This window comes from Apteryx rowi, unplaced genomic scaffold (genome assembly GCF_003343035.1).
Source record: "Apteryx rowi isolate R43461 unplaced genomic scaffold, aptRow1 scaffold_161, whole genome shotgun sequence".
Classification (NCBI taxonomy): Eukaryota; Metazoa; Chordata; class Aves; order Apterygiformes; family Apterygidae; genus Apteryx; species Apteryx rowi.
In genome coordinates, this window is record NW_020447875.1 from 1,403,386 (window position 1) to 1,429,194 (window position 25,809).

Here is a 25,809-nt window from a genome sequence, read left to right on the forward strand (position 1 = left end):
AAAGGATCTTATGGTTCTGAAGTACTCTAGGGAGAACCACCACACCTAAGTACACCATGAAAAACTGTTTTCAACCACCGGAAGACAATAGCAGGGAGCATCTCTGATGTTTCAGACTCTCAGTATTTCATGAGAGAACATGCCCGTATGCTGTAGTTTCACTCAAAAAGAATTATTCAAGCTAATTGATAATTATCACAAACATAAATTGAGGACTTATTCCAGTCCTTTTTTTAGCAAATAAGTTACAATTGTAGTCTATCAGATGAAGGCATAAGTCTTAATCAATAGCTTAAGGAAATTAATTTCTTCCACTTCATGACAAATGCATGATACTCAAACTGTTTATTTTAAACAGACCACAGGTCACATAACTACAAAGGGACAGATGATCTCATGAAAATCTTTAGTAACTGGACTTCAAGAAGCAGGTAGGAAACAGGCTGGAAACTTCCTGGGTTGATATAACGAAACATATAAATAATTTGCATTTGATACAGAAGAATGTGTTCGTTAATTGGATGGGAAACAATAAAGCCTTGTAAAATATTAATTCTGGGGACTGGAACGTGTTTAGAGGATCATGAAGATGTTTCGGTGTTGGATGGCAAGAATGTTCTTGTAATGCCTTGCTACAGTAGAAAAAAGGGCTTTTGCTGGTAGAGTTCATACTAGCTTCCTAGGGAAAGCTCCTCTTCTATCAAAAATACTATTGCAGGGACCTTTCAGAGAATGTATTTAACTTTCATTAAAAGCTTACAGCTGCTCTCTTTCTAAAAAGGTAGATAAAACTTAATATGCGTTCTTCAGCAAACCAGAAAAGGTTAGGTTCAAAACTTTCAAAAAAAAMCCCCAAAACAAGTAAACAGGTTCTACGCCTAGGATTTTCATCAGATCACCTTCCAAGGCGCAGCTTTAGTGTATGAGATTTAGCCCCCATGATCCTATCCCAAGTTTTTTTTTTTTTTTTGTTAGTATGAAAGTAACTATACTAGGACTTTCACTGGTTTTATTTATTTAAACCTCCCTCCCTCCCTCCCTTTATTTATTTATTTATTTATTTTTACAAGGGCTTTGAAAAAGGCCTAGCTTTGGCTGGTCAGTGTTGTTATTTGTTTTCAAAATTGTAAGTTATATACACAAAAGGTCGATAGGTCTACCTTAAAGCATGTGCATACAAGGAGCATTCAAGTGCCTGCTGCTGATGGAGAAGCAAAATGCTGCCGAGATAGGCAACAATAGCATCCCTCTTTGCCAACCTATGCAAAACATCACTAAACCACAGAAGCTCTCCACTGACTACCTGATTAAAAGCCATTTTGTGAAGCTTGTTAAGCAGAGGATCCTTTCATCCTCAACATCACTTAAATTGTAGTTATGCAAAGTAGAATGCAAGAGGCTTATCCATGCACCTGTGCAGCTACCGTACCCTCTCTGAAACTTAACATTATTGAAAACCACAAGTGCTTTCCATAATAAAAAAAAAAATCCCTGGATTTGCAATGATATAGATAGAAGATGAACTGTTGCAAAGACCTGCATACAACAGCCCCATAAATTAAACTGTATGCAGAAAATGAGAAAGGCCTCTATGGAATCCCAGTTTCTTAAATTGTAAAAAGACCTGCAATAGTTTCAGACAGTAAGGATCTGACAGGAATTGCTTATAGGAGTGTAACTATTTAAAAGTTTTAAATTAAAAATTGCACTTTAAGTTCTTTAGAGCTTTTCTCCATGATTGTGGTAGACCTCAAAAAAATACAGCCCAGCTCAGGAAGAAAAGGGTTACTGCAATTTTCTTCTTTGCCAAAAATACTGACATATTTGTGTAATTTTAATTAGAAGTAGAGACAGTGGAGATATTTCTTACCACCTTGAATATATTTTTATTTTACAAACAACCAAACATTTGAGTGAAAGGCTGTCTTCTACAGACAAAACCTGTCTTAATCTTGAATTTTGCATAAACTGATGATAGTGTCTTTCAAGATGTTTGGTCTAGATAAGATCGTATTTATTTGAACTTTTTTATATTTGTAAGAGGTCATACAGAGTAATCTCCACAACCTTAAATGCACTGTTTTTTTTTTTTTTAAACAAGTTTTGGTTTAAACAGGGCTTTTCCAATTCAGCGTTAATTGGGAGCTAAGTCATTTGATCTCAACTTCCAAAAAGACAGATAGCATCATATCCACCAAGTCCAACCATTCCCAAGCGGCGAGGCGAGGCACGCCACCATCCTGGAAGAGGTTCAGAGTAGAAACGACCCAGGCAGCTCTCTTTGGGTTACGCACCTGGGCTCCGCGCCAGGGCCAGCATTGCTGCAGGGGCACAGGAAGAAGCTGGAGAGGGACAGAGGCGCCTTGGGTCTCYTTCCTTCTGCTCAGGTCTCTGCTTCTTCAACCCCCCAGGGCTCCTATGCCTTTCGCTGACAGGAAGAGAAAGAGAAGAGGAGCAATAAAAGCACCCTTCTAAGTGACAGCAGTGAAGGATAAGGTGCATAGGGATAAGGGATAAAATCCAAGGGCTGGGGAATGCTCCAAACAGACAAAGGCTGAGGGATGTGGGGGCAGCAAAGAGGAGGAGGAGGAGATGATAAGCAGCCRAGAGGCCCACTAGATCATTCTAGCAGAGATGCACGACCTGCTTCCCTGGACCTCTTCATGAAATCTATCTTGTTAGAAATGCTTTCCTAAAAGTTCATCTAAATCACCTTTACTGCAAGTTAAGCCATTTACTTGTCCTGCCCCCTGCAATCAGCTTTTGTGTACTATCACATATTTAACGATTGCACAGAGAAATTATAAGGAGTCATCTCCGTAAGGATCTGGATGTATGGCAACAAAATAACCAGCAGGATCTACCTGATTAAGACTTAAAAGAATAAGTTTTGAAAAAGGAGTTACAAATATTTTCTATGACAAGCCTCTGAAGATTCACTCATCTTTCTGAAAGTTAACAGAAAAACAGCAGAACAAAGGGTGCGGTCTATGTGCATTCCATATGCAACCATATTTCTGATGGTCTTCTGAAAACTGCTTCCTCAAGATATTTCAAATGACGGAATGAAACTGCTGTTAGCGGTATGTGCAAAAATACTTTCAAGCCAATATATTTTTGTCTGTAGAAACACGCATGAAGCTGAGAAGCTATTTGATCCCTTTTCAGATCAAACTATTTGGAAATGAATAAAAACTGTCACTTACTCCACATACATTCTTAAATTCAAGTCTGTAGAGAAAAAAAAGACTCTCTGCTGAAGCTAGACAAATTTCCACATTTCAATTGCATTTCTGGCTGATGTTTTGATGTAGATATATTTAACTGTAGACCTGCTGTAAGAAAAATGGTGCCTACAAGGTCTCTATTGTTACATTAATCTACCTAATGTATCAGTATTTGTATATTTCCTAATTTGGGTTTCAGAAGCTGTTCCTAAGAAACTTTGTCAGAAGCGTAACCACATGGCTTACTCAGATACTCAGCTTCAAGCCCACGCTTAAGTGCTTTATTAGAGCTTTCCTGCTTCTTTCATTACTGCTGACAATTTTTTGATACAGTTAAAACAAAAAAATGTATTTAATTAAAAATAATTGAGAAACAAAAAAAGATCATTAAAAACAGATCCACTAAAAGACTCTTCTGGTAAGATTTAAATGATACAACACCATTCTCTAAACAGAACCCCATCTGTTTGGTGGCAAGATGATCCATGCAATCTACATCCAGAACACTATGTATTCTCTATTATTGAATAATTTGATGCTAATGCTTCATTTTCAACTCTAACAGCTTACTTAGGTCTTTTATCCTATTAAGTATAATCTATATTATTCAAGCTGAAACAATAACCCAGGTGAGTTAGCCTGATTTGTTTTTATTGATATTCTTGGAAACCGATACATAAAACTGCATTCACACATCTGCTCTAGCCAAGCAAACTGAACTCATCCAACAACAGACGGTTTACAGCATAGCTCTTGGAAAGGTGCTGCACAGTTTCTTTAGACGTTTTATGATCTAATTCATACTCTTTTAACTTAAGCTGTAAAAAGGTTTTTTGTTTAATCCTGCCGTCAAAGCCTCCTCTACAGTTAACGGAGGCACTTTCAGAAGGCAATCCATTTATTCGTACAASTCGTGTCTAACACTGGTAGTATGAATTACCATTTGCCTCTACTGACCAGGGCAGGGATCTAACAGCTAGTTACGTAAATGCCTTCTAAAGGCACTAGATAATTAGGCTACTAAAGTTGGGATCTCCTATCTTTTATCCCACTCTTGCACCTTAAAGCAAGACTGACCCCCCCCCCCCCCGTTGGTACATTCTTTTGGGATCTTCACTAACCATTTTTTCTTACTTACTTTACACATAGTAAGGTATGCATAAGCACACTGATGACAGCTTTAATCTAGCTTAAGAAGATAGCTACTGCACTGGTATTGTAACAAGATCGACTTCAGTGAAAGGTAACTATCCACATAGATGTGCAGGGGCTCCAGGAAGACTGCAGCCATGTGCCTTCCCTTTGCCAATCACAAAACAATGGGAGCTTCACCGCTGTTTTTACTCACTTCGTCTTCCCTAGAATTATCACTGCTGTCCTTGTTGCACTATACTCCCATTTGCACTTGTACTGTAGACTACCTTGGTACTTCTGGAAGTCACAGGGTACAGAAGCTTCCAAATTCTGCGTTCGGACTTCCCAAATAATTTACACAGCATTGTGTAGCAGAAATAACCATCGTTTCTGCAAGAAAATTTGCTAAGGAGGAGGAAAAGAATGATAGAATCAATGCCCAGAAAGAATCTTCATAATTTTAACATGCAGACACTAGAATAAAATTGTTATTTGCTGAAGTGGTGAGCAATCAACTTACTGTAGAATAGGGAGATGAGAAAGAAAAGTCTAGTTTCTAAGTACTRTAATTCCAGTTAAGTATCTGCTTCTAACTAAAACCACTGTGCCTACCCAGGCAATCATTTGAACGAACTCAAGAAAGCTTTCAAACTAACATTTTATTTCATTCACTGATGGTGAGGGAGGGAAAAAACAGGCTGAAGCTAGTTTTCAGAGAAGCTGAACTAATCACATTTAGCAAAGTTTATGGTACATGATGATGAATGGTATGCTATGTTAATTTTGTTACGGCCCAAACTTTGCTTTGTAGGCAAAATTTCTTAAATAGAAACAAAGAAGRTGTTTTATTACAAAAGGTTCCCTTTTGTAATTTAAAATAAATCAGTTTTTATGTTAAATGAATTCAAAATTTAAAATAAATCTGCTTTCCTCCCTGATGATTGTAATGACAGTCTGGCATGAAAAGCTCTCTCTCTGGGGATGAAAGAATACTTTGCTATCCATACCTTTTCAGACTTGAATTTCAGAAAATAATAATGGTTCTAGTGGTAGATCAGCTCATAATACTTGGAGCAGGGGAGATCAATGAACAGCAATCATATTAGTCATCCTAATCTTGTCCAAGTTCAGTCCTATGAAACTCAGAAGCAAAAGTCTGTATGGCCGATTAGTAATTTTCATATTTCACTTTAGGCTTCAAGTTTAGTTTAAGCAGCTTTGGTAGAGAGTCTGACACGAGTGCCATATAAAAGAAAGGTACATTATCAAAATTCATTTTGTACTGGAGTTTGAATTCAAACCATTGCCAGGATGCCATACCATTATCTCATTCTAATTATATTGCAGGGCAAATCCTGACATGAGTGCCAATTCAAGATAGAGTCCTCGAGGAAGTCTAACACTACACAACATACGAACACTTTCTGAATTATGTAACGCTTGTTTTGTTTTCCAGTCTCCTCTCCAAATTTTTGAGGTCAATTCATTTTACATGAATAACTCTTCTTTTGGAGTGAATAAAAGTGTTTCTTTCTGAATGAGAGGGATTACATTAAAATGCATTGTTTCTCAGTAACAGAAAGTTCTAACAAAATTCAAGGTTGCAGAAAAGGCAAAATCAGGCATAGTGGACTTCTGCAATTTCTTTAAACAACTAAAAGTGAGGAAGAAGTAACGTTCCTGCAGTGGCCTTCCTCTGCACTGTCCAGCTCTACAGAACTGTAACATTGCAGCTGGGGTGCAAGAAACATTGTAATAAAATTATTTATACGTAACAGCTCTTCAGGGTGGGGGCAAATATGATATAAATAGTACGTGCATAAACATGTATATAATTATCATTTTCTGTATACATATGCTCAAGCACTGAAGACCAGAGGATGTTTTGACTATGTCTGTCAGATACGCCCACATTTTTGAGGTCAATACAGTTCATTTACATGAATAACTCTTCTTTCAGTTTATCCATTTACATTCCATGCATGCTGCTATATGAGAAGCAATGAACTCCTTGTGACTCTCTTTCCTCAGTCTCAACATCCCTAGAAATACTTTGTGGACACTAGGAAGGAGGATTTTTCTTCTAGAGCATGATATTAAAAGGGGGCCCTAAGAAGAAACACAAAAGCAGAGTTTGGCTGGAAAAAGATGAGAAATGGTCAAACAACCTCTAGCTACTACTAGACATTTACTAGCAATTATGTGCTACTGCAGTGGACRGAAATTTGACAGTCTGTGAACAGGAGATGTGGAGTCAGCAAAATGCAGACATAAAAGGAGGAGTTAATCAAACTCTCCTCAACATCTCCTCAGAACACCTCTGTATCAGGTGAGAAAGGAAGTATGGAGGGAAGCAGTGGGACAGAAGACAATGCTGCAGGAATTTCTGATGCCTGAAATATCTTGGGTGTGGGAGAAAGCAAAGACAGTCTGAGAGGCTGACGTGTGTGCTCCTTGGAGCTCAATGTACCTTCAGAGTCCTTTATCTGATCAGGCCCAGAGAAAGCCCTTTGAAGGAAAGACACGCATCTCCCAAAGGCTAGGACCAAGAAGGCTTGCACCAGACCAGTCTAGGCAAATACTAAAATGCTCCATCTACCATCTCTAAGGGGAGTCAAAGCTGCTATGACCTACAGCTTCAGGTAATTTTTGAGATTTTTTTTTTTTTTTTTAACCTAAATTCAGAATGCTTCATTGTCCCTTGCTGGTATAAGCTGGGACCAACATTTCCAAAGAAAGAGAAGTCTTATATTAGGCTTTTAGATATATGTCATTCATTTCATTTTCAACAGTGCAAATTCTCTGGTGGTTCCCACTGATGTGAAATAGGAACCATGAAAGTCATTACACTTGAAAAACTGGCAAGTTATCTTCTCATCCCTGTGAGGAGTGCGTGTGTAATTTTTTTTAAGGCACTTGCATGAATTGTAGTGAGTTTACAACTGCAATTCTTAAGTTATTAGGGACAACACTAAGCAGTCTTGAACCATTAGTTTCAGTCAACACTGTCACCTTCTGTTTTATTTTCAAGCAGTTAAACAACATTGATTTTTTTCTACAACAAAAGTGATATTGTAATGTAAGGTCATAAATGACTACTGACAGAAGGGACTAACATGCCAAAGAGCTAGCAATCACAAACTATTGATTAGCAAAGACTGAAACTCCCCTTCCACAGCTTAGCCAGGCTAAATGGTGGTAACTTAAGCATTAATTTCATTCTTCAGTAATGACAATATTTTCTTCCAGTCATTCAGGCACACACTTCTTTTATAAGCTATACAAACAAATCATTACCTGAATCATTTTCAGTACCACTGAAAAAGATTTTATGAAAGACTTCTAATTCTTAATCACCATATTCTGTACCAAAAAATATGTATATAACAGCAAATTCATTTTCTCACTCTATTAACTAGGAATTCAACTTCTATCCTTCAGCTTCCCAATCTGTTGTCCCTTGAGCAGTTCATCAAAAAGACACATGAACTGATTAGTCATAGCATAGGGATGTAGAATAGTTTCACAAAATCTCTGCATATCTTTAGTCATATCAATTTCTGCTTGGCTGAACTCGTAGGAACTAACGCCATATGAACAGACCTAAGAAGCAAAACCATTAACAACATGTAAAGACCTTCACCTTGCCCAAGCTGTGCTCAAGTGCACTGAGAGGAAGGGAAGATGCATGGGATGGAATCTCACAAAGATGAACAGTCGTCATCTGCTTCTGCTACACGCTTCCCTCAGATCTAATACGTACGGCCATTTGCCTCAGGTGGCCAGAGAGCCACCTTTTTTCTGTTTTCCACTGAACGAAGACGTTCTGCTCTGGAGAAAATCTCTACAGCAATCTACAGCATAGAACAGTCATAATACAGTGAAGAGCTGCTGCACCATAATTTTAAGATTTCCAAAAGTTATTTGACAAAGTCTCTCAGCAAAGGCTCTTAAGGAAGCCATAGAAAGAGGAAATGGATTAAGGGGTGGCTAAGAGATAGAAAACAGGGAAGGAATGAGTGTTCAGTCCTCACAGCGCACTGAGGTCATCAGTGAAGTCTGATAGGGACCAGAGCTGGGCATGTCTGCTGCTCAACATATTTGTAAACAAGCTGTTATAGGAGCTGAGCTGAGAAACAAGGTGACAAAGTTTTTTGATCATTAAATTTCTTCAGGATAGTAAGGTCCTGCCCAACTGAATAACTGTAGAAGGACTCTTTGAGAAGTGGTATTAAATGGCAGACAAAATGAATATGAGAAAACACAATTCTAATTTCACATACAAAAAAGACTAAGTTGCCTATTATCACAAGCTAAGAAATCTTGAAATCTAAGCAATAGTTCTGTGAAACATCAGCTCAGTGCTCAATTGTAGTCAAAAGCAAAACAACTGCTATGAATTTTTAAGCGTTGTACACCCTGTATAAATTTACTGTGTTATATCTCGAGTACTGCATGCAAATCTACATTACTATTCTGAATGGAAGAAACAGAGCTGAAGCTTCAAATTTCTGAAGGCTGAGGGACTGCTCTGGGCAAGTATCTGTACATACTTCTCCTGTTCTTATACTCCCTTCCTGATATTTGCTTCTCCCTACAGCCGGAGACAGAGTATTAGCTTAGACAGACCTTTGATCTTACCCAGTGCAGCCATTCTTACATTATAAAGACTCAAACAGTTTAGGATTGCCAATTCATTTTAAACTTACACAGCAAACATATGCATGCATTAATATATAGAAAAAATGATTTTTATATGTTATTTTCTGAGATTTTGAAAGGCCAAAAGCTCTGAAAGCATATGCTTGGTGTTTCCAAATAAGATGCYTCCGTGAATATTCACCACCAAGCATATTCACCACAAAATTTATCCATTCTATTATTACAGAGTTGCTTCTTACTGAAAGACAAATTTAAGTTTCCTTTAAACACCATTAAATATATACCCAGAGCACTACATACTCACTACTGATGAGCACAGTCTCCATTTAGATACATTTTCTACTACTCAAGACCATAACAATGTAAAAGAGCACAGCAACATGGGCCTCCAATGAGATTTTGATTTCAATTCAAGGTAAGAATGTGACTAGAAGTTGACTGATCCCTTACAAAAGTCAACAGATCAATATTGAACCTGCTGCTATCAACAAGCAGACCCTGAAAATCAATGCAGTTATTCTGAATATAAGTTGGAAGAGCTCTCCTGAGTCATCAAACAGTCCCCTGGTATCATGGGCAACCATGTCATACAGTCTCTTTCACAAAATGATCATGTACTAATTTTAGCCCTTTTCTTGCCTCTGCTGCTCCTATTGAAAAGGCTGCTACAGAACTGCAAATGGCTAGATATTTTCTTCTAAATTACATTCTTACTGTAAGCATGACCAAGTAACCCCCACTGCTTCTTTGTGTGCAGGAGTAGTCCTTAAATTTAAGTGAATTATTCTACCTCACAGGTTCTTATTCCTTTGATATACTGCTGGAGAACTATCACCTCCTCTCCTCAGCATCACTTTGTTGAAGAAACCCGGCTCCTACACAGTAAGTCTGCACAAGCGTGACTTTGCTCTGCCCACACWAGGGTAGCTGGCATGATCCAGCTTCCACCCAGGAGCCACACTGCAGAGTTGACTTGGTGGTACATCTAAGCCAGTAAACTCTAAGGAGAATCAGAGCAAAATGCTTCTGAACCAGAGCTAGCTGGCACTCAACCTGACTGAAGTATGGACAGACAAGCTGACATCTTTATAAACATATCCCTAGCTGGGAAGACAGGATTGACCATCCTAATGCCCATGCTCTGGTAGTAAGAGTTCCCACCAAGAGCTCATCTTTCTCGATGCAGGTTTTATAACCAAACACAGTATTCCAGACAAACTTTATAATTCAAAGCCTTGAGCAATGGCATTAATACTTCTTTACATACATTGTAAATACAATATTTCAGCTAATGTATTTATTCAGTTTTCAAATTGGTCACCCAAAGTGTTGAGCGATTGTTATCTAAAACTTATCGTACTTCCATTGCCTCCCTATGTAAGTCACTGAATTAAAATCCAGTGGGGCTCTAGTGGAACAAAAACTGCTTTGGATGTCTTTCACACAATTTCTCAAATATCCACAAACTACTTGTATTTGTCATCTCCATTAGTAACTGGGAGAGTTATCACAAATTTCTTAATATCCCCCCATCTAATCAGCTTTAAAACAGCCACTAGTCCTTTAATTACTGGTATTATATTTTCAGATGATCAAATTTACAAATAAATTTAAATGGATTTTTTTTATAACCTATAGATATATGAAGGGTAGCATTTTATTCCACAATTGCAGTCATTTTTCACTGCTGCAATTATTATTCTGGATAAAAGGTGATGACAAATCAGGATCTATATTTCATAGACCCATATAATTTTCAAGTGTGATTTAAAAACATACTATTTTTCATTTTTGTTTCAGAGTGTTATTGGAGCTGAGTCTTTTTACATTCAAGAATCATTAAATTTATCATTTAGTCCACATTCCAAAAATGGGAGGAGGAAGATGGGATGTTGGTAGACACCTATCTGCATAATGAAATCTAATCCCTCGCTTCCCCTGAAACATCAAAATTTCTGTCGGCTCTCTGACTAGCATAGCAATCATATTCTGTTTGGCTCTCATCACAAGAAGAAAGGTATAGAATGCCCAATCGTCTCAGCCTCTGAAACTGCATCAGTTAAATACAGTGAAGAATTCAATATTTCTTCCTCTTTGCATAATGGCCACTGAGACCATTTTCTAAAGGGAGTACKAGGTGTGTGGGAGAGAGAGGTGGGAATAGCCCCAGACTTCCTTAGCCTTTAGAGCAAGGAGCCCCCAAAGAGGGGAAGAAAGCATGGATTTAATATATGGGCAATATTATAAGAATTCTGTGTTTAAATTTAAGTGAGATAGCAGTATAGAGGGGAACAGTTTTATAAAATATTTGCTTTTAGAGAGGTACTCTTCCTCTCAAGGTAATTCGCCTGTGTAGCCTAACCTTCAAAAGCTTGCCAGAAACATACTGCTCTTCTCCGGTGTATCTAGTTTGTTCTGACGTGTGTTTGAACAGTGTCTCTTTCGTTGTCAGACATTCTATTTAATGTTTTCATTAATGGCTTCAACACAAACTTAAGACTGTGTTAATTAAATTTGCTGATGACAAAGGTGGGAGGCACTGGCAACACAGGAGAGGGCTGTAATATCAGAAGGGAAGAACTGTATTAGTTGAGGAACTAGAATCACAAAAACAGGATAAAATTTAGCTGTATTAAATGCAAGGTCATGTATTAGAGACAAATAGCAGGAACGCTGCTATAAATTAGGAGTCTCATCAATTGCAGACAGGTAAGGAAAACGGAACAGATGTAGTTTAGGCAACAAACAAATAGACAGGAATAAGCTACTGAGGTAACAGCTGTGAGAAAGGCAAATTTGATCCTGTCCCATTCAATAATGTTTATTTTCCTTATTAGGAAAGGCTGAGAATTTTGTAAGTGGAGTCATTTTTCAGTGGAAAAATGCAGCTTCTGCAGCTTCACTCTGTTCCAGTAGGAGAATACATCATATGCAAGCTGCACCACTTTTGGTACAGCATGTAAAATACGGTCCGAGTAGGGACCACAGACAGAAGGGGAAAACAGGAGAAGGAGGCAGCTGCATCAAAATTCTCATGAGACACCATGGCACAACAGATAAGCATAGTTTGTTCTTGAAAGTTGCTTGTTTTGATTCAAGAATGTCTTCAATCAACACTAAGTTTAAAGTGTCAAAGAGTTTGTAAATTTTAAGTCAAAATTTTTGAAAAATTCCATGCTGTAAAACTGTCCGCTGTCCATATCATGTCGATACTTCAACTACTCATCCTAATTCAAGACAAAAACAAATGCTGAAACATTGAAATCTACCATGGAATGGAAATTCTGGAGTTTCTCAGGTCTACCAATTCACTATTGTAGCAATGTGAATGTCTGCATAAAACAAACTTCAATATACATGGCTATTCAAGGTGAAATATGTTCTTTTGATGGCCACATGCCTTTGTTCATGAATAACAACTCTTGCCATTTGTTATTATTCTGTTTCATAAGTTCATGACAGCTGCGACTAGGGAGAGAAAAACAATAAAATGGTCTTTTTAAATACTGAGAACAGTTAAAGTACATGGTTCATAAGAAGCACCACAGAAAACTATTTAAACAAACTATTTGGTAAATATTTATTGTTGCAAATAGCAAATATAGCTGGTTTACAAAATATGGACTGACAGGAGAAAGAAGCAAAGATCTGCTGGGCAATTTATTTACAAAATAAATTTTACCAGCTCCAATTTAGACTGTCATCTGCAAAAAAACTTTATCTAGTATGATTATTTCCATCACAAAAGGTATTTAATCTCACCTAAAGTCATGCAGAAAAAGAAGGTGAAGAGGTTAAATTTTTTTTTTAATATATAAATGTTGCTAGAACAATAGAAATAGACTAGTATAGCTCAAATCAACTGAAATTACTTTATACAAATGCTGGCTATTGTCCTTCCACTAGCCAAACTGAAGATTCAAAATGGTCAAAAAGATATTTTTCTGCTGAGGAGGAAGAGGAGGTGGCAGAGGAGGAGATGACCAAGCTTGTTGTGTCATTTGAAACGAATGATTCTCTGGAAATAGAAGTGTATTCTCTTTATACCACTGCCAATCAAAGCAATTCTATGAGCAAGTTTTTATAGTAATGAATAAAATGCCTTTTTCACTCAGTTTTACTCCTGTTCCACTACTTTTGAACACTTATGATATGAATTATGCATGGAGGGGGGATTTGAATTTAAATACAAGAAATAATTTATCTCCATCTTTATTATGCTAGAAAAGGGTTTTGTCACTATAAGAGTCAGAGCAGAAAACATGCCAGTGAGTTTTATGGTATCTTTTCACCGCAGATTTTCCAATTCACGTTGACCATATCTGGCAACGGATTACTGATTAAATTTAGCAGTCACAAATTATTAATTTCAAATACCAATCCAAATCTGTTCTTGTTTGCAGTTGAGATATTCTTGAAATAAGTTGCTGTGAAGGGAGAATCAGACCCAATAAATTTACTTGCCTTCTGCACCAAACAAAATGAGTATTGCTTTTATAGTGTCAAGTTTTATAGTGTCAAGGCTCTGCACTAATATTACTGGTTCTAACAGCATTTTGTCAAGACTACAGTAGAGTTCCTCTTTCAACTCAAATCAATTCCCTGCCAATTAGCTAACAGACCTGCAAACGGAGAGCGACACACTCCAGAAGCATTTGCAGTTTACACCATACTGCAAAGAACTCCAGAAAATCAAGTTACCACGTTTGTTGATCTGAACACTGAAAACCTAAAGTCACTGAAAAAATTGTTAGTATTTTCTAACCAGTCACCCATATCTACACCATGAAACTGCTGCTTCCCATTACAAAATCAACTTTGCAGCTTTTCTCTTTTTAATTTTACTAAACTAATCAGCCAGAAAAGCATGAAGGTCTAAAGGGAGTACAAAGGGATGGATCGTTCACTTCCCTTACAGCACAAAAAGCAGGGGGCATCAAATGAAGCTAGCAGGCAAAACCTTCATGCACCCATATCTTGCAGGTCTCTCTAAACTCAGTTTATGATAACGACATTAAGAGTCCTCAGTATGTTTTGTGTTCTAGTTTAGCTAATCATTACGGCACACTACAGAAAGCTGGCAAGCAAACGCTCACCACCAGGAAAACATGCAACTGCAGGGTGTCGCACTGGTATAACAGAGCAGAACTCTGGTTCATTAATCTAGAAAATGTGTCAATAGGTATAAAAAATTCAGTACTAATCCATTACAAATTTTAACCTGAGGCATCATAAGCTTCACTCTTATAAGACATCCATTTTCTCCGCTAAAGTTATTTAGTACCACTATGCTAAAAAAAAAAAAAAAAAAAAAAAATCATGTGCCATAAGAATTGGAATAATTTCTGGCCCAAAGCATATTTTTAAAATACTCTCACCAGGTCACAATGTTATACAGGTGCAGAACACCTAACAAATCAGAAACAGCAAACACCATTTTGCATATTTAGATAATCTGAAAAGAACACTTGCTGAAGTTTGAATAAAATTCAAACAATCTCCAAAAAGTATAAGCACCTAAGATGCTTCAATACCATGTTGATGTTGTACAAGCGATGTCCAGCTTTCCACAGAAGAGGCCTGAAGGTGCATTCTTTCAACAGAGATTTTTTTTTCCAGCTAAACAAAAAATAAAACAATAGAACAATACTCCTTGGTACTGGCAGTGTGCTTCTGTTAACTAGGATTATTTTAAGAGAAATCAATAAGAATACTATTTTGAAAGTATTTTAAGATAATATAAGACTTCTTATCCCAAGGATATTCATTAACATTTTGCAAGCTTTTTTTTTTTTTCAATTTTCATTCATTCATGAGAGCAAAATTGTTCACTGAAAGTAATTTATTTAGGTTAAATTGGAATCCCTGGATTTCATTTTTTTTTTTTTTTTTTTTTAAATACGAATGAAGGTCAATAGGCAATTCACAATTTGTTGTGGCTGATCCGACTGATCCCCTCAGTCACATCATAATGCTTTGCTACCTCATTAGAAAACATAAAATTTTTAAATCAAGACATTTGCAGAACATTTTGTTTATGCAGTAATCAGTCCTGCTAAAGTTCATAGAAGAATCAGGATCATCTTCATGAATAAAAACACTGTCAACTGAGTATTTTAAGATGTACTATGAAGGCAGTGAACCTGGTAGATATGACTATATGTTACAGACAAAAAACAAACAACAATACTGATAGATGTATGATAACCAAATGTTGTCTGAATTCAGAAGAAACTGTATGAATACTTGCAAAAAGGAAGAATTATTGAGAGTGGGGAAAAACACTCTGTTTTTGAATGCTGCCTCTTCCTTAAACCTGAACAACTGCTTTTTTCCACAAAGCCTGGAGAGGGGCCACAGGAGAGATGCATCACATATTTCTAGTGGAGAGAGTTTGGGGAAAAGGAGTGTGGAGATGACATCAGTTCTGAGGTAAAATTGCAATTCTGGCATCTCATCTGTGGCATACAGATGCTCACAGTGAGGTATGTGTCTGAGTGCAGAACAGATTTGTTCTAGGATTTAAATTTTAATGTTGTTACTTTTGAAGCTATGCATCATGAATCTTGGGCTTGTTTCACCACTGCTTTATCTCCAAAAGGCAATGATAAGTAGATAGTAAACTGTCAAAGGGCAGCATGTTTTATAAACTTTTTCCTCAAATGGGTTCAATTTTACTTATCTCTTAATTGAAGTTTTGYGGGTCTTGAATTCCAGCAGGGATAGTTGCACATGTGAAAAGCAGACGACATATGAGCTACAGTATCAAGTTGTTCAGACAATTTTTTTTTACTTGTTTTTTGCAATTAATATACAATTCTGACCATATAATTTGGTGGTTCATGCCAAATAATTTCTTCCTTATTATCCCCTGCAGAGGAAGCTCCAAGAGAATATATAATCTGCTTGCTATGAACTGAATGGTCCCTTCCAAGGTCATATCGTTTTAGTGCCTCCTAGCTTCAGAATTATTTTACAAGGAAAGCAACACTACCTCACAAATCTATTCTCAGAGCAACAGATATAACATTGAGGGTCCATCTCCCAACAGTTAGTGTGTTTTAAGCGATAGTCACCAATGACAGTAACTATACCATTTTTGCTTTCATTCTATCACAAAAATGTACATTTGCAATATGCTTTGGTATAATATATCATCACRACTCCATCTTTCCATTTTAAAAATTATATAGTCTAAGATATTGAGGCTATATAATGCAATATATTTATCAAATATCCTACACTTGAAACTGGTCTCAGAAATCTCATTCTCAATGAACTTTTCTATTGCATCATGCTAACAAGTCTTAAAAATCACAACCACCCAGAAAATGAAAAGGAGACACAACGCCCACTTTCCTACATTGCCCAGTAAACCTTAGGGGAAACGGCATTCTGACCCAAAAATGTACCACCTTTGGTAATGCACTACATCGGGGCTGCTCCAGAGTGTTCTTCCAACTGAGAGATCATTCTGGACAGAACCTTCCCTACTAAGCCATGTTAAAACTAAATATGAATTTGGCTTCCAAAACAGATCTTATTCCCTAGGTCTCAAAGAGCTGGGAAAGTTTCACAAGCAATGATCTAGAGTCTTGGAATGGAGAAAAGGAGAAGTGTCCTTTTCTTGCCTTGTTCAAATGAGTTTCTAAAGGTTTAAGTAGTAACATGGAGAGACTCATGGAAAACACATCCTCTGCACTTTTGCCAAAAGAAAGGTCACCTTGAAAAGACCTTTCATAACACTGAGGTAGAAGAGTAAGGTAAAGGTGACAACATAAACACCACATGCTTCCACTACACAAAAATACCTAAATTCAATTATTAATGAATAATCTCTGTCTCAGATTTCACAGAGCTACTAGCTCAGGCTCCAAAGAACAAGCAAGCAAAGTTATTACTGAATATTCTTCTATTCTTAAAGCAGCAACCTGTAAGTTAAAATGCATTTTCTGGTGATTACTGACTGGCTGAAGATGCTGACAATGCAAGGCCATATAAAGGATCACTAACAACATATAAAATAGTATTTTCAGGGTATCAGTGGCTATTTGCAAAAGCTGTCATTCTTATTTATTTTTTAAAATGGGGTAGAAAGGGAAAATATATATATCACATTAGACAAAGCAAGAACCAAAAGCAGCAGCACCTTTTGGAAATAAATGGCACATTTGATTACCTTACTCAAAATGAGCATCCCTGTACTATAAAAATATATTCCTTGTGAAATTAATGACTATTCAGATAGAGGTCTGCTTATTGTGAAGAGAGGAAGCAGAACTGATAAGAATTCTTAAATTAGGAAGTCAGTAGCAAATAGGCAAGTTTATATGTTTAAATTCTGCCTCATTGTGCAGGCAGAAGGGAATATACATTAGTTCTTTTACACATTCTTAACTCCTACTTATGGTTCATAAGTATTGTATATACATAGATGAAAATAATATTCAAGTCTTTGCACTTTTTTCTACAGAACATTTAGTATCTGCAACTTGCTTTTTAAAAGCCAGGCCAGCCTTCTAGCTAACAGAATACCACAGAAAAAAATCATTCAGGATCGCTGTGGTAAAGCCAGTTCAATTCATTGGACTATAGACAAAGCTAGAGCTGGGGATGCCTAGTTTTTATTTCCTGATTGACCTTTTCAGACAACATTCAGGCAGATAAAATTTCCCTGATTGTCCTTCAATCACTGGAGAGGATAATTAGGCTCCCCTAGCAAGTACTTAAACTTCCACAGATGGGGAGTGTGTCATAGCAAATAGTCAATATTCTTTCACTGACCACCAGTCACAATTTGTGCTGTTTTCAAATATGTGTATTTTCTGTGTAAGCAACCATTTAAACATCTGTTACTGGTAGAATTCTGCCTATTTTTTTCATGCAACTGTGTTCATTACAATCCCTTACACAATACCATGCATACTTGCGCACACACACACACACACCCCTACAGAGAGGCAGTGGAATGAACAGATATTTACTTCTCATACCACAAGGCTTCAGTAAATTTACCTACCCTCCATGCACAATGACAGAAGCCTATTACCCAGTCACACTTACGGAAATGCTTTCAACCGAGCTTGAAAATTCTTACTCAAATTCATATGTACTGTTTCTGTATCAAGCTGAAAGGAACAATTTTGTTACATTCAACCCCTTGCAGACTACTACAATGTTTTTCAAATATGACATTTCTTGTGTTGATGTAACTGTTATCACTAATTTTCACTCCTAAAAGCTCAAACTTTTTCATTATTTATCTCAAGAGCTATTCTTTTGCTCCATTAGAAATGCAATTTTTCAAATTAAAAAAGTTAACCAAAACCAACTGCAAAATGCATAATGGTTGACAGAAGTAATACCTTCAAAATAAAGAAATAACCATTCTCTAATGTCACATTTTTCATAATTAATAGCTCCTCTTTAAATACTCGCAAGCTGTGAAAATTATACAAAATGATCACCTTTTCATTACAGCATTCAAAGCTACCCCAGCACTCATTTAATAGAAAACAAAATGGTAAAGGTTCGATTTATTGACAGAACAATACATTCAGTACACAGACTAATACAGATACAGATATAACGCGATACTCTGCAAGCACTACTCTTTCACTGCCCATTCTTAGTCCTAAATTTTCATTTGTATAATATATATTCACTCTAGCTTACAAGTTAATTAAAACTTGAGCAGACAGACATTGACCTGAGCATTATGTTGAATGTGTGACAATGTAAGCATCCTATTATCATCTTGTGGATTAACTACAGCTAGATTCAAATGTAAAATCACTAGGATATACAGGCCAGGTATGCATAAGCAAATACTGCAGYGCAATAGGAGCACACCTGCAGAACAGACGTTGTCAACAAGCCAATATCAACGTATAAGCTTTTTGCAAGTTTTATTTCAGACTAGCTCTAATCTGGTCCTGTGAAGTTAACATTCACAAGAGGTTAGAGCGGATTAGGTGTGCACCTGAACTGCATCTTCTGATTCAGTTTCATTCAGTCTGCTCCGTGCACTCCAAGATTGCTCCTTGATGCAAAGCAAAGCACAGCGAGAGGGTATAAGTGGGATATTCACATTTTAAAAAATCTCACTCCTGATCCAAATTAAAACTTCAGTGTAGATGCACCCATAAATTACCTTTTAAAAATAGGTATGGTGTAATACAGTATTACAAATAAAATCACAATGCTTCTGTAATTGAAAACATGTAGATGCATGCCCTTACCAGTAATCTATTCTGGTTCCTATGTAGAAGAAAAAACACTTGCTTCAAATAAACCATTTCTGATATAATACAGCTAAGACTTAGATAAGGTATTRCTGATTGTACTAAAAAACAAATTATCTGTTTATTAACAGAGGTAGCAGGACAGTTTCTTCCATAAAAAGAACCATTAGCACATATCTGAAAGGAGACGACTACTGTGGCATTAGATTCTCTGTTGTGACTGTCCGCAACGGTTGACATCTAAATGCCTTTGTCCACAGAAAACCGAATCAACAAACCTCTTTTCTATCAGTTATATAATGGCCATGAAGCAATGCCTCAATCACAGTATTAACATGAATCAGATACAAACATAAGCCATTGAGAAAAATGCATATTCTGGCATATGTTTTTTGAGCCTCAGTGTTGCAGGTGTTGAGTTTGCAGTTCAATGTAAAACTCCTGGCTGCAATGGAACAAGCATTTTGCCACAAATACCAACTGTAAAGGAATTTAAACCACTGTCTGAAAAATCTTGAATACTTTTTATGATGAAAATAAGAACGAAACAACAAATATGTCAACAGATTCTCCAAAAAAGCCACCCCCTTTCCTAATTAAGAAAATGCACATGCAGAGTTAATTTCTAGGCAAGTAACTTAGTGTTCAGCATAGGTGTCTGGACAACATAGTCAATAATACAATCCTCCATGGCAAGGTTCAGAGCACCTACCTTAAAAGCCCATCTCTCTCCACGATCAGAGAGGCTCAAGTGAAATGGTATGTCTACTCCCATTTCCTATTTACAGAACGGTAGAGGAAAATTTCTTCACTTGCTTTTTCCAACACCTAGTTTTTCAGCTCTGAATAAACCAGTTGTTGAACTGAACCAAATGGAAATGAAGAAAATACTCTCCCTGCACTGAGTAAAGAAGCTTTAGTTGTGAAAAACTGGGTTATTACATTGACAAGTTCTGGTTCCTAGTACCCAAGCCAGGAATTTCATCCAGAACAGTGGGCTGAGAAGCTATAGAGCTTCCACAGAAAACATTTACTGCTTGGTATTAATTTTTATTTATGACTCTCTGTAGAAGGACATGCATTTGAATGAGGAGTGACATGCTGATCCCCTCATAGGTGGGCGCCCTACTTACCAAACTCTCTCTGATGTCCTCTTTCTGGCTAAGCGAACATTGAATTGTCTTCTCATAACAGCACAGATTCAACAGAAGGAGCAAAGAACATGCTTACCAGAGAGGAGCCTGTGGCCAATTATTTAGGACATTTTTTCCAGGGGAAAGAAAAGATGAACACTCCTTCCAGCAGAAAAGAGAACTGAAAATCTTCACCTAGACCTATGCCAGCCAGTGCAATACAGGAAGGAGACAGGCGGACTATGTCCACCTACCACCATATGCTTTGGCCAACCCCCACAAGGGCACCATGTCCCCTAAGACTGCTATCTTCCTACCTCAAGCAAAGATCCAACATACCACAAACAGCCCCAAATGAGACCTCAGACCCACCCCTTCATTCACCTTCCCCATCAGGTGATCAGCAGGAACGAAAACCCTTACTGCCTGTCTGCAGGACTGAGCTGCCAGGGTAAGGAGCAAGTAGCAGCTGGCAGCACTACACGACCTGGGGGATAGACAAACCTACACAGGCAGTTACTGTTCAAAGATAATTCTCCATGTGGAATTACTCACCTCAGTTCAGCTAAGCACCCCACACTCGCATTTAGACAGCTAACACTATGTACTGTCAAGCAGCATGTATGTAGCTGCTTGGGAAATCCTGAGGCCCAGCATTAAAAATCACAAACATGCAAGTAAATGCTGTGTTGAGGAAGAGAGTGACCTACTTTAAATGCACCGCAAAGCAAAATGAACATGTGATTTTCAAAGTAAATATAGCAAACACTCTGTACAACAAATGATTCTTTAGATAGACAGTTAAGAAAAAAAGGCCCTTAATTTTTTTTTTTTAAATATGGAGGAATGGAAGGGAATCTAACTGACATACTTTCAAAGTAAAAACAGTTTGAAACCTAATATGCAAAACTAATCCATTTCTATAAAACTACACTTACAAGAAACAGTTATCTGATTTCATCTACTGTTACCATTAAAAAGTAAATGCTGCTATGACAGCACTTGTAAATAGGATTGACAGGGTAAGAAATGTCATGCTACATACCGAGACTGTGAGTTCAAACCACACCTCAGATTCAAACTCTCTGCCTTAAGAACTCCTCAAGGAGAGAAACCACCTATGGTTCAGTTCACACTGTCCATTCAAGGTAAGTTGAAAGTCCCAAGCGTCTTTCAGTTTCAGGTCCTCAACAAGGACCGCACAGTTGAAAGACCAGTCCAGGAAGGAAAAAGTAACCCTGTAAGATCCTGCTGATCATCCTCATACAAAGAAAAATGCCTGTAACTTTTCTTGTTTTTTTCTTTTAATTTTATTTTTGGAATGGAAAGAAAGCCCTAAGGATTTGGTAGGAAATATTTCCAGCTGCTCTTGACCATTTAATAGATCTGCAAAATGCCTACAATAATTGATTTAGACAGTTTCAACTCAAATCATTCTGTATTTTGGCACAGTTCGGCATGAGATACTGCATGCTAAGTAAAACATTAATTAAAATTCCAGCAAAGAAAAAGTTCTTTTTTGTGATGTTGCCAAGTATCAAAAAAATTGTTATTGAATTTTTCCCACCTCAAAATATCACTATACTAATCTTTACTTTAGAAACTCTGTACCAAATGAAATAGAATATGTTATATAAGGCTAACAAAAGGTCTTAAGCTTTACAGAATATTTAAGTTTAGTACCTAATATTATTTAAATCCTTTTTCAAGATACTGTGAAAAATAAGCTTTTAACTGAAATTCACTCAGAACAAGATTCAAAAATTCACAACTCACCAATGTTGCCACCTTCAGAGAAATAACAAATACAGTTGGTAAAACAATGATGATCAAAATTTCATCTTTACAGCATTCTGAACTCCTGTTATATGGCACAGACAAAAATCATCCGGTCAGAAATGGACTAAAAGGAAGGTGCATTAGCCAAGCATTCAGTAAAACATAAAAACAGCTGCACTGGGTCAGATCAGAAGTCTGTCTAGCCCAGAACACTGTTTCTAACAGTAGCCAAACCCAGATGTCTCAAGAATACCAGAACAGAGCAAACCTATAGCAATACTGTCAAAGAATATTCTCATAACATTCAACAGTTTCTGGTTCAAGAATTAGTATCTTTGCATTTTATCAGTCTTGATGGATTTCCTCAATGTGAACTTGCCCAGTTGCCCCTTGAACCCATGTAAGCTTTTAGCATCCATAATATACAGTAGCCAGGAGTTCCACCACTTTGTACAGCTCCACACAGTACAAAATAAATAAATAAAGTCTTATCTCTTGTTGTTCATTTTTGAACTTGCTAGCTTCACCTGATGCCCTGTAGACCATGCATCAAAGACAACACAGCAGACAGACATCCCTAACCAGGGGTCCTGTGCCTCACATGACTTCACAGATCTCCATCTTAACCCCTCTAATAGGATTCACCGAGAAAGGAAAATAGACTAACATTTTACTTGGGGGATTTTTGAGCACTAGTGTGCAGTGAGTTGATATTTTCATAGACCTGCAAATTATAACTGTAAAGATTCAATCAGATTTCATTCTTTATGTGCAATACAGTGTTTCTCCCCCACCCCATGTGCATTTATTCACCTAAACTGAATTTCACCTGCTGTTTAAATACCCATACAGTCTAATAAGGTCTTTCTGCAATTCTTCATGGGCAACGTTGTCTTTAAAACTCTCAGCAATTTAGTAAGACCAGCAAATTTCACTATTCAATGCCTTTACTTCTGAGAACGTTGAGTAGCATGGACCCCTGTGGAACTCCACTGTCGAAAACTGTTTACTGCTACCCAAGCTTTTAGACACTTTATTTTGCTAGAGGACCTTCCCTCTCTTCCCAACAGCACCTCACCTGGTCATACAAACAAGATTTACTGGCTATAATGCTTCAGGGATCTGCCAGACATGCTTTGCAGAAAGGGCACTCCTTCCAAAGGGAATTCCCATACAACAACTGTCCATATGCAGGTCTTTGCAGTCTGACAAAAGACATCTTCCAATCCCTGTATTTGTTAAATATATTTTAGGATAACGTCTCCTGTTGTTTCCTTTAGAGTTATTTGGACTTCTTGCATCTTTTCAGCCTTTTTCAGCCTCATTCATACATTTTCACCATCAACCTGGGCAAGGAATATTTCTTCCAGAGGTACTCAAAGTCATCTCCAAAATTAAAAGGCTGGAGCCAAGGTTACCAAGAGAAAACAAAATGTAGAATGTGGTTTTATGTGATACTTATTAACTAAAAATGATTGTTGGATCTCTCTGTTAGATTTGCTAAGATATATCAGAGCTATGAGAGGGAGTCTGAGATACGCAGCAGCACCCTGGATGCTGGCTCAGAACGGATCTCAAAGCGTGAGCCTTGGGAGCTGAGGACCAAGATCTCATCATACACTTTAGTGCAATCTCCCCTTCGAGGTCTTCTCTCCCCCTTCCCTATCGCAGGGTCTTTGTTCAAGATGGTTCTTATTTCCTATCTTCTCTCTGCTTTTATTTTTAATCTGATTTCCTAGTTCTATCCAATAGCAGCACAGACTTAGTGACTTGCATCTCTACACTAGTTGGGTGTGGTTATCTTCCATATTCAAAGCTTTTGTTAGGGTTTCAGCACCTTCTACTGTCTCACCTTGCATGGTGAAATACTCCACTATACTGCAGCTTTCATTACCCTTTCCTCTCCCATGCAGGAAAATACACATTTTAAAGCCCTTTCCCAGGCTATGCAATAAATATATCATGTATCATCAATACAAACTGTTTGTAAATTAAGCCTACAGTCACTAGAATAAACGCTGAACAGGATTATAGAGAGACCACACATAACAGCATTAATACAGGTGACAGAATTGATATCAATTGTTTTTGTTCAGCAGTACACACTTTTGTGCCAATTTTGGACATTATACTGACGTGACAATATTTTCTACATTACACTTTTTATATGTCTGTGTAGGTGTACACTGAAGTAAAGCATAAATATAGTAAGGGTACATAAATCTATGCTTATTTAAATCTAGCTAGCATGAGTGGCAATAGCGGCAAAGAGGTAGTAGCAGACGCTTGAGACCTAGCCAGCAAGCCAAGATTGATACTACTGTATTTCTACAGCCTTTCCTGCCCCTACAGCACAGCAAGCACAGGTATGCTTTGTAGCAATATCTTTCATTGCACATGTCCTTCCTGCAAAAATACTGTACCAAGGCAACCATGTTATTACCTGCAAATTTCTCACTATCATCTAGGATTTTAACAACCTATCATTGTTAAAATTAACAACTGCTGTTACTAACTTTGCTATCTGTAAAGCCATCTATTGCAAGATCCTTGATAAAGCTTTACTTAGCTACTTTTTCTTTTTACATGCTATTTTCTACCCACAAATTCAGTATGAACCAGCCATCGTATTTGGAGAGCAAAAACTACATGTTAGATATAGGTAAAGGCATTTTATACCRGGTTTCAGTTTGAAAGAGATAAAATAAAAAAGGAACACATGGACCTTTAAGTTACCAGGCAGAAGCATCAGTGTAAAATTCATGAATGAACCTGTACAAGTTCACTCGTTTACACTGTGCTCCACTGAAAAGACATTGTTCAGAGAGGCCTATCTACGCACTGGGATCTTCAGCAGGGGTTTTGTCAGGGGAGGGTCTAAAGGTGCTGATATCAAGATAGCGATAAAAGGTCTTACATAAAATAAAGCTGTGAATTAGCAACATTTTAGTATTATCAAAGAAATCCTTAACATTCAGCTCATACAGTACTAGGTCTGCAGGTACATGGGAAGCCTGACTACAGTAAAACTGCTCATGTGGACAAGTGTTTACCAAAACGGACTGATAACTGTTCTTAGAAAAAAATCACTATTTCTTTGGAGGACTGGCAAAGCTTGCCTCCTACAAGGAACTACTTCCCATGGAAAACGGGGAGACACACATGCCGAAAAAGCGGCACACTTGTGTGATGCCGTTCGCACGAGCCAAAGTTTGTAGCCCCGGACATAGCGATGCCGCCGTAACGGGGAGGCGACGGCGACCCCGGCCCCGGCCGCCCGGCGCCGCGCAGCCCCAACGACCCCCCGCGGCAGCCCCCGGCGCGGCGCGGCGCTCACCGTCCCAGCTCGGACTCCAGCTCGAAGTAGTGGGCCAGCGTGTCCTTGTTGGAGCCGTCGATCCAGTAGTCGGGCGCGGCGCCGGCGGCGCGGCCGGCGGACGAGGAGCCGGAGGACGAGGTGGAGGAGGAGGAGGAGGAAGAGGAGGGCATGGTGACTTTCAGCATACCGGGACGCCTGCCGGGGGCTGCCCCCTCCTCCGCACCGGCTGCGGAGAGCAGAGCGACAAGGCGGCTGGCAGCGGCGGCACCTCACCTCCCTCCCCTCCTCTTCCTCCTCCCCCCGCCGTGCCG

At 38.0% G+C, this 25,809-nt stretch overlaps 1 protein-coding gene across 5 annotated transcripts in view; it reads right to left on the reverse strand.

The window, feature by feature from the left end:
* The window catches only part of CAMK4 (calcium/calmodulin dependent protein kinase IV), a 207,127-nt gene that overhangs the window by 151,406 nt on the left and 29,912 nt on the right, over positions 1-25,809 (reverse strand). For 4 of the 5 annotated variants that reach the window (XM_026059868.1, XM_026059870.1, XM_026059869.1 and 1 more), the window contains one exon: positions 25,517-25,724. In XM_026059868.1, coding sequence (XP_025915653.1) covers positions 25,517-25,683 — 167 coding nt within the window. In that variant the 5' untranslated portion in view covers positions 25,684-25,724. Of the gene's footprint in view, positions 1-22,176; positions 22,262-25,516; positions 25,725-25,809 lie in introns of those variants that run through there. The other variant, XM_026059872.1, reaches the window with a different exon arrangement.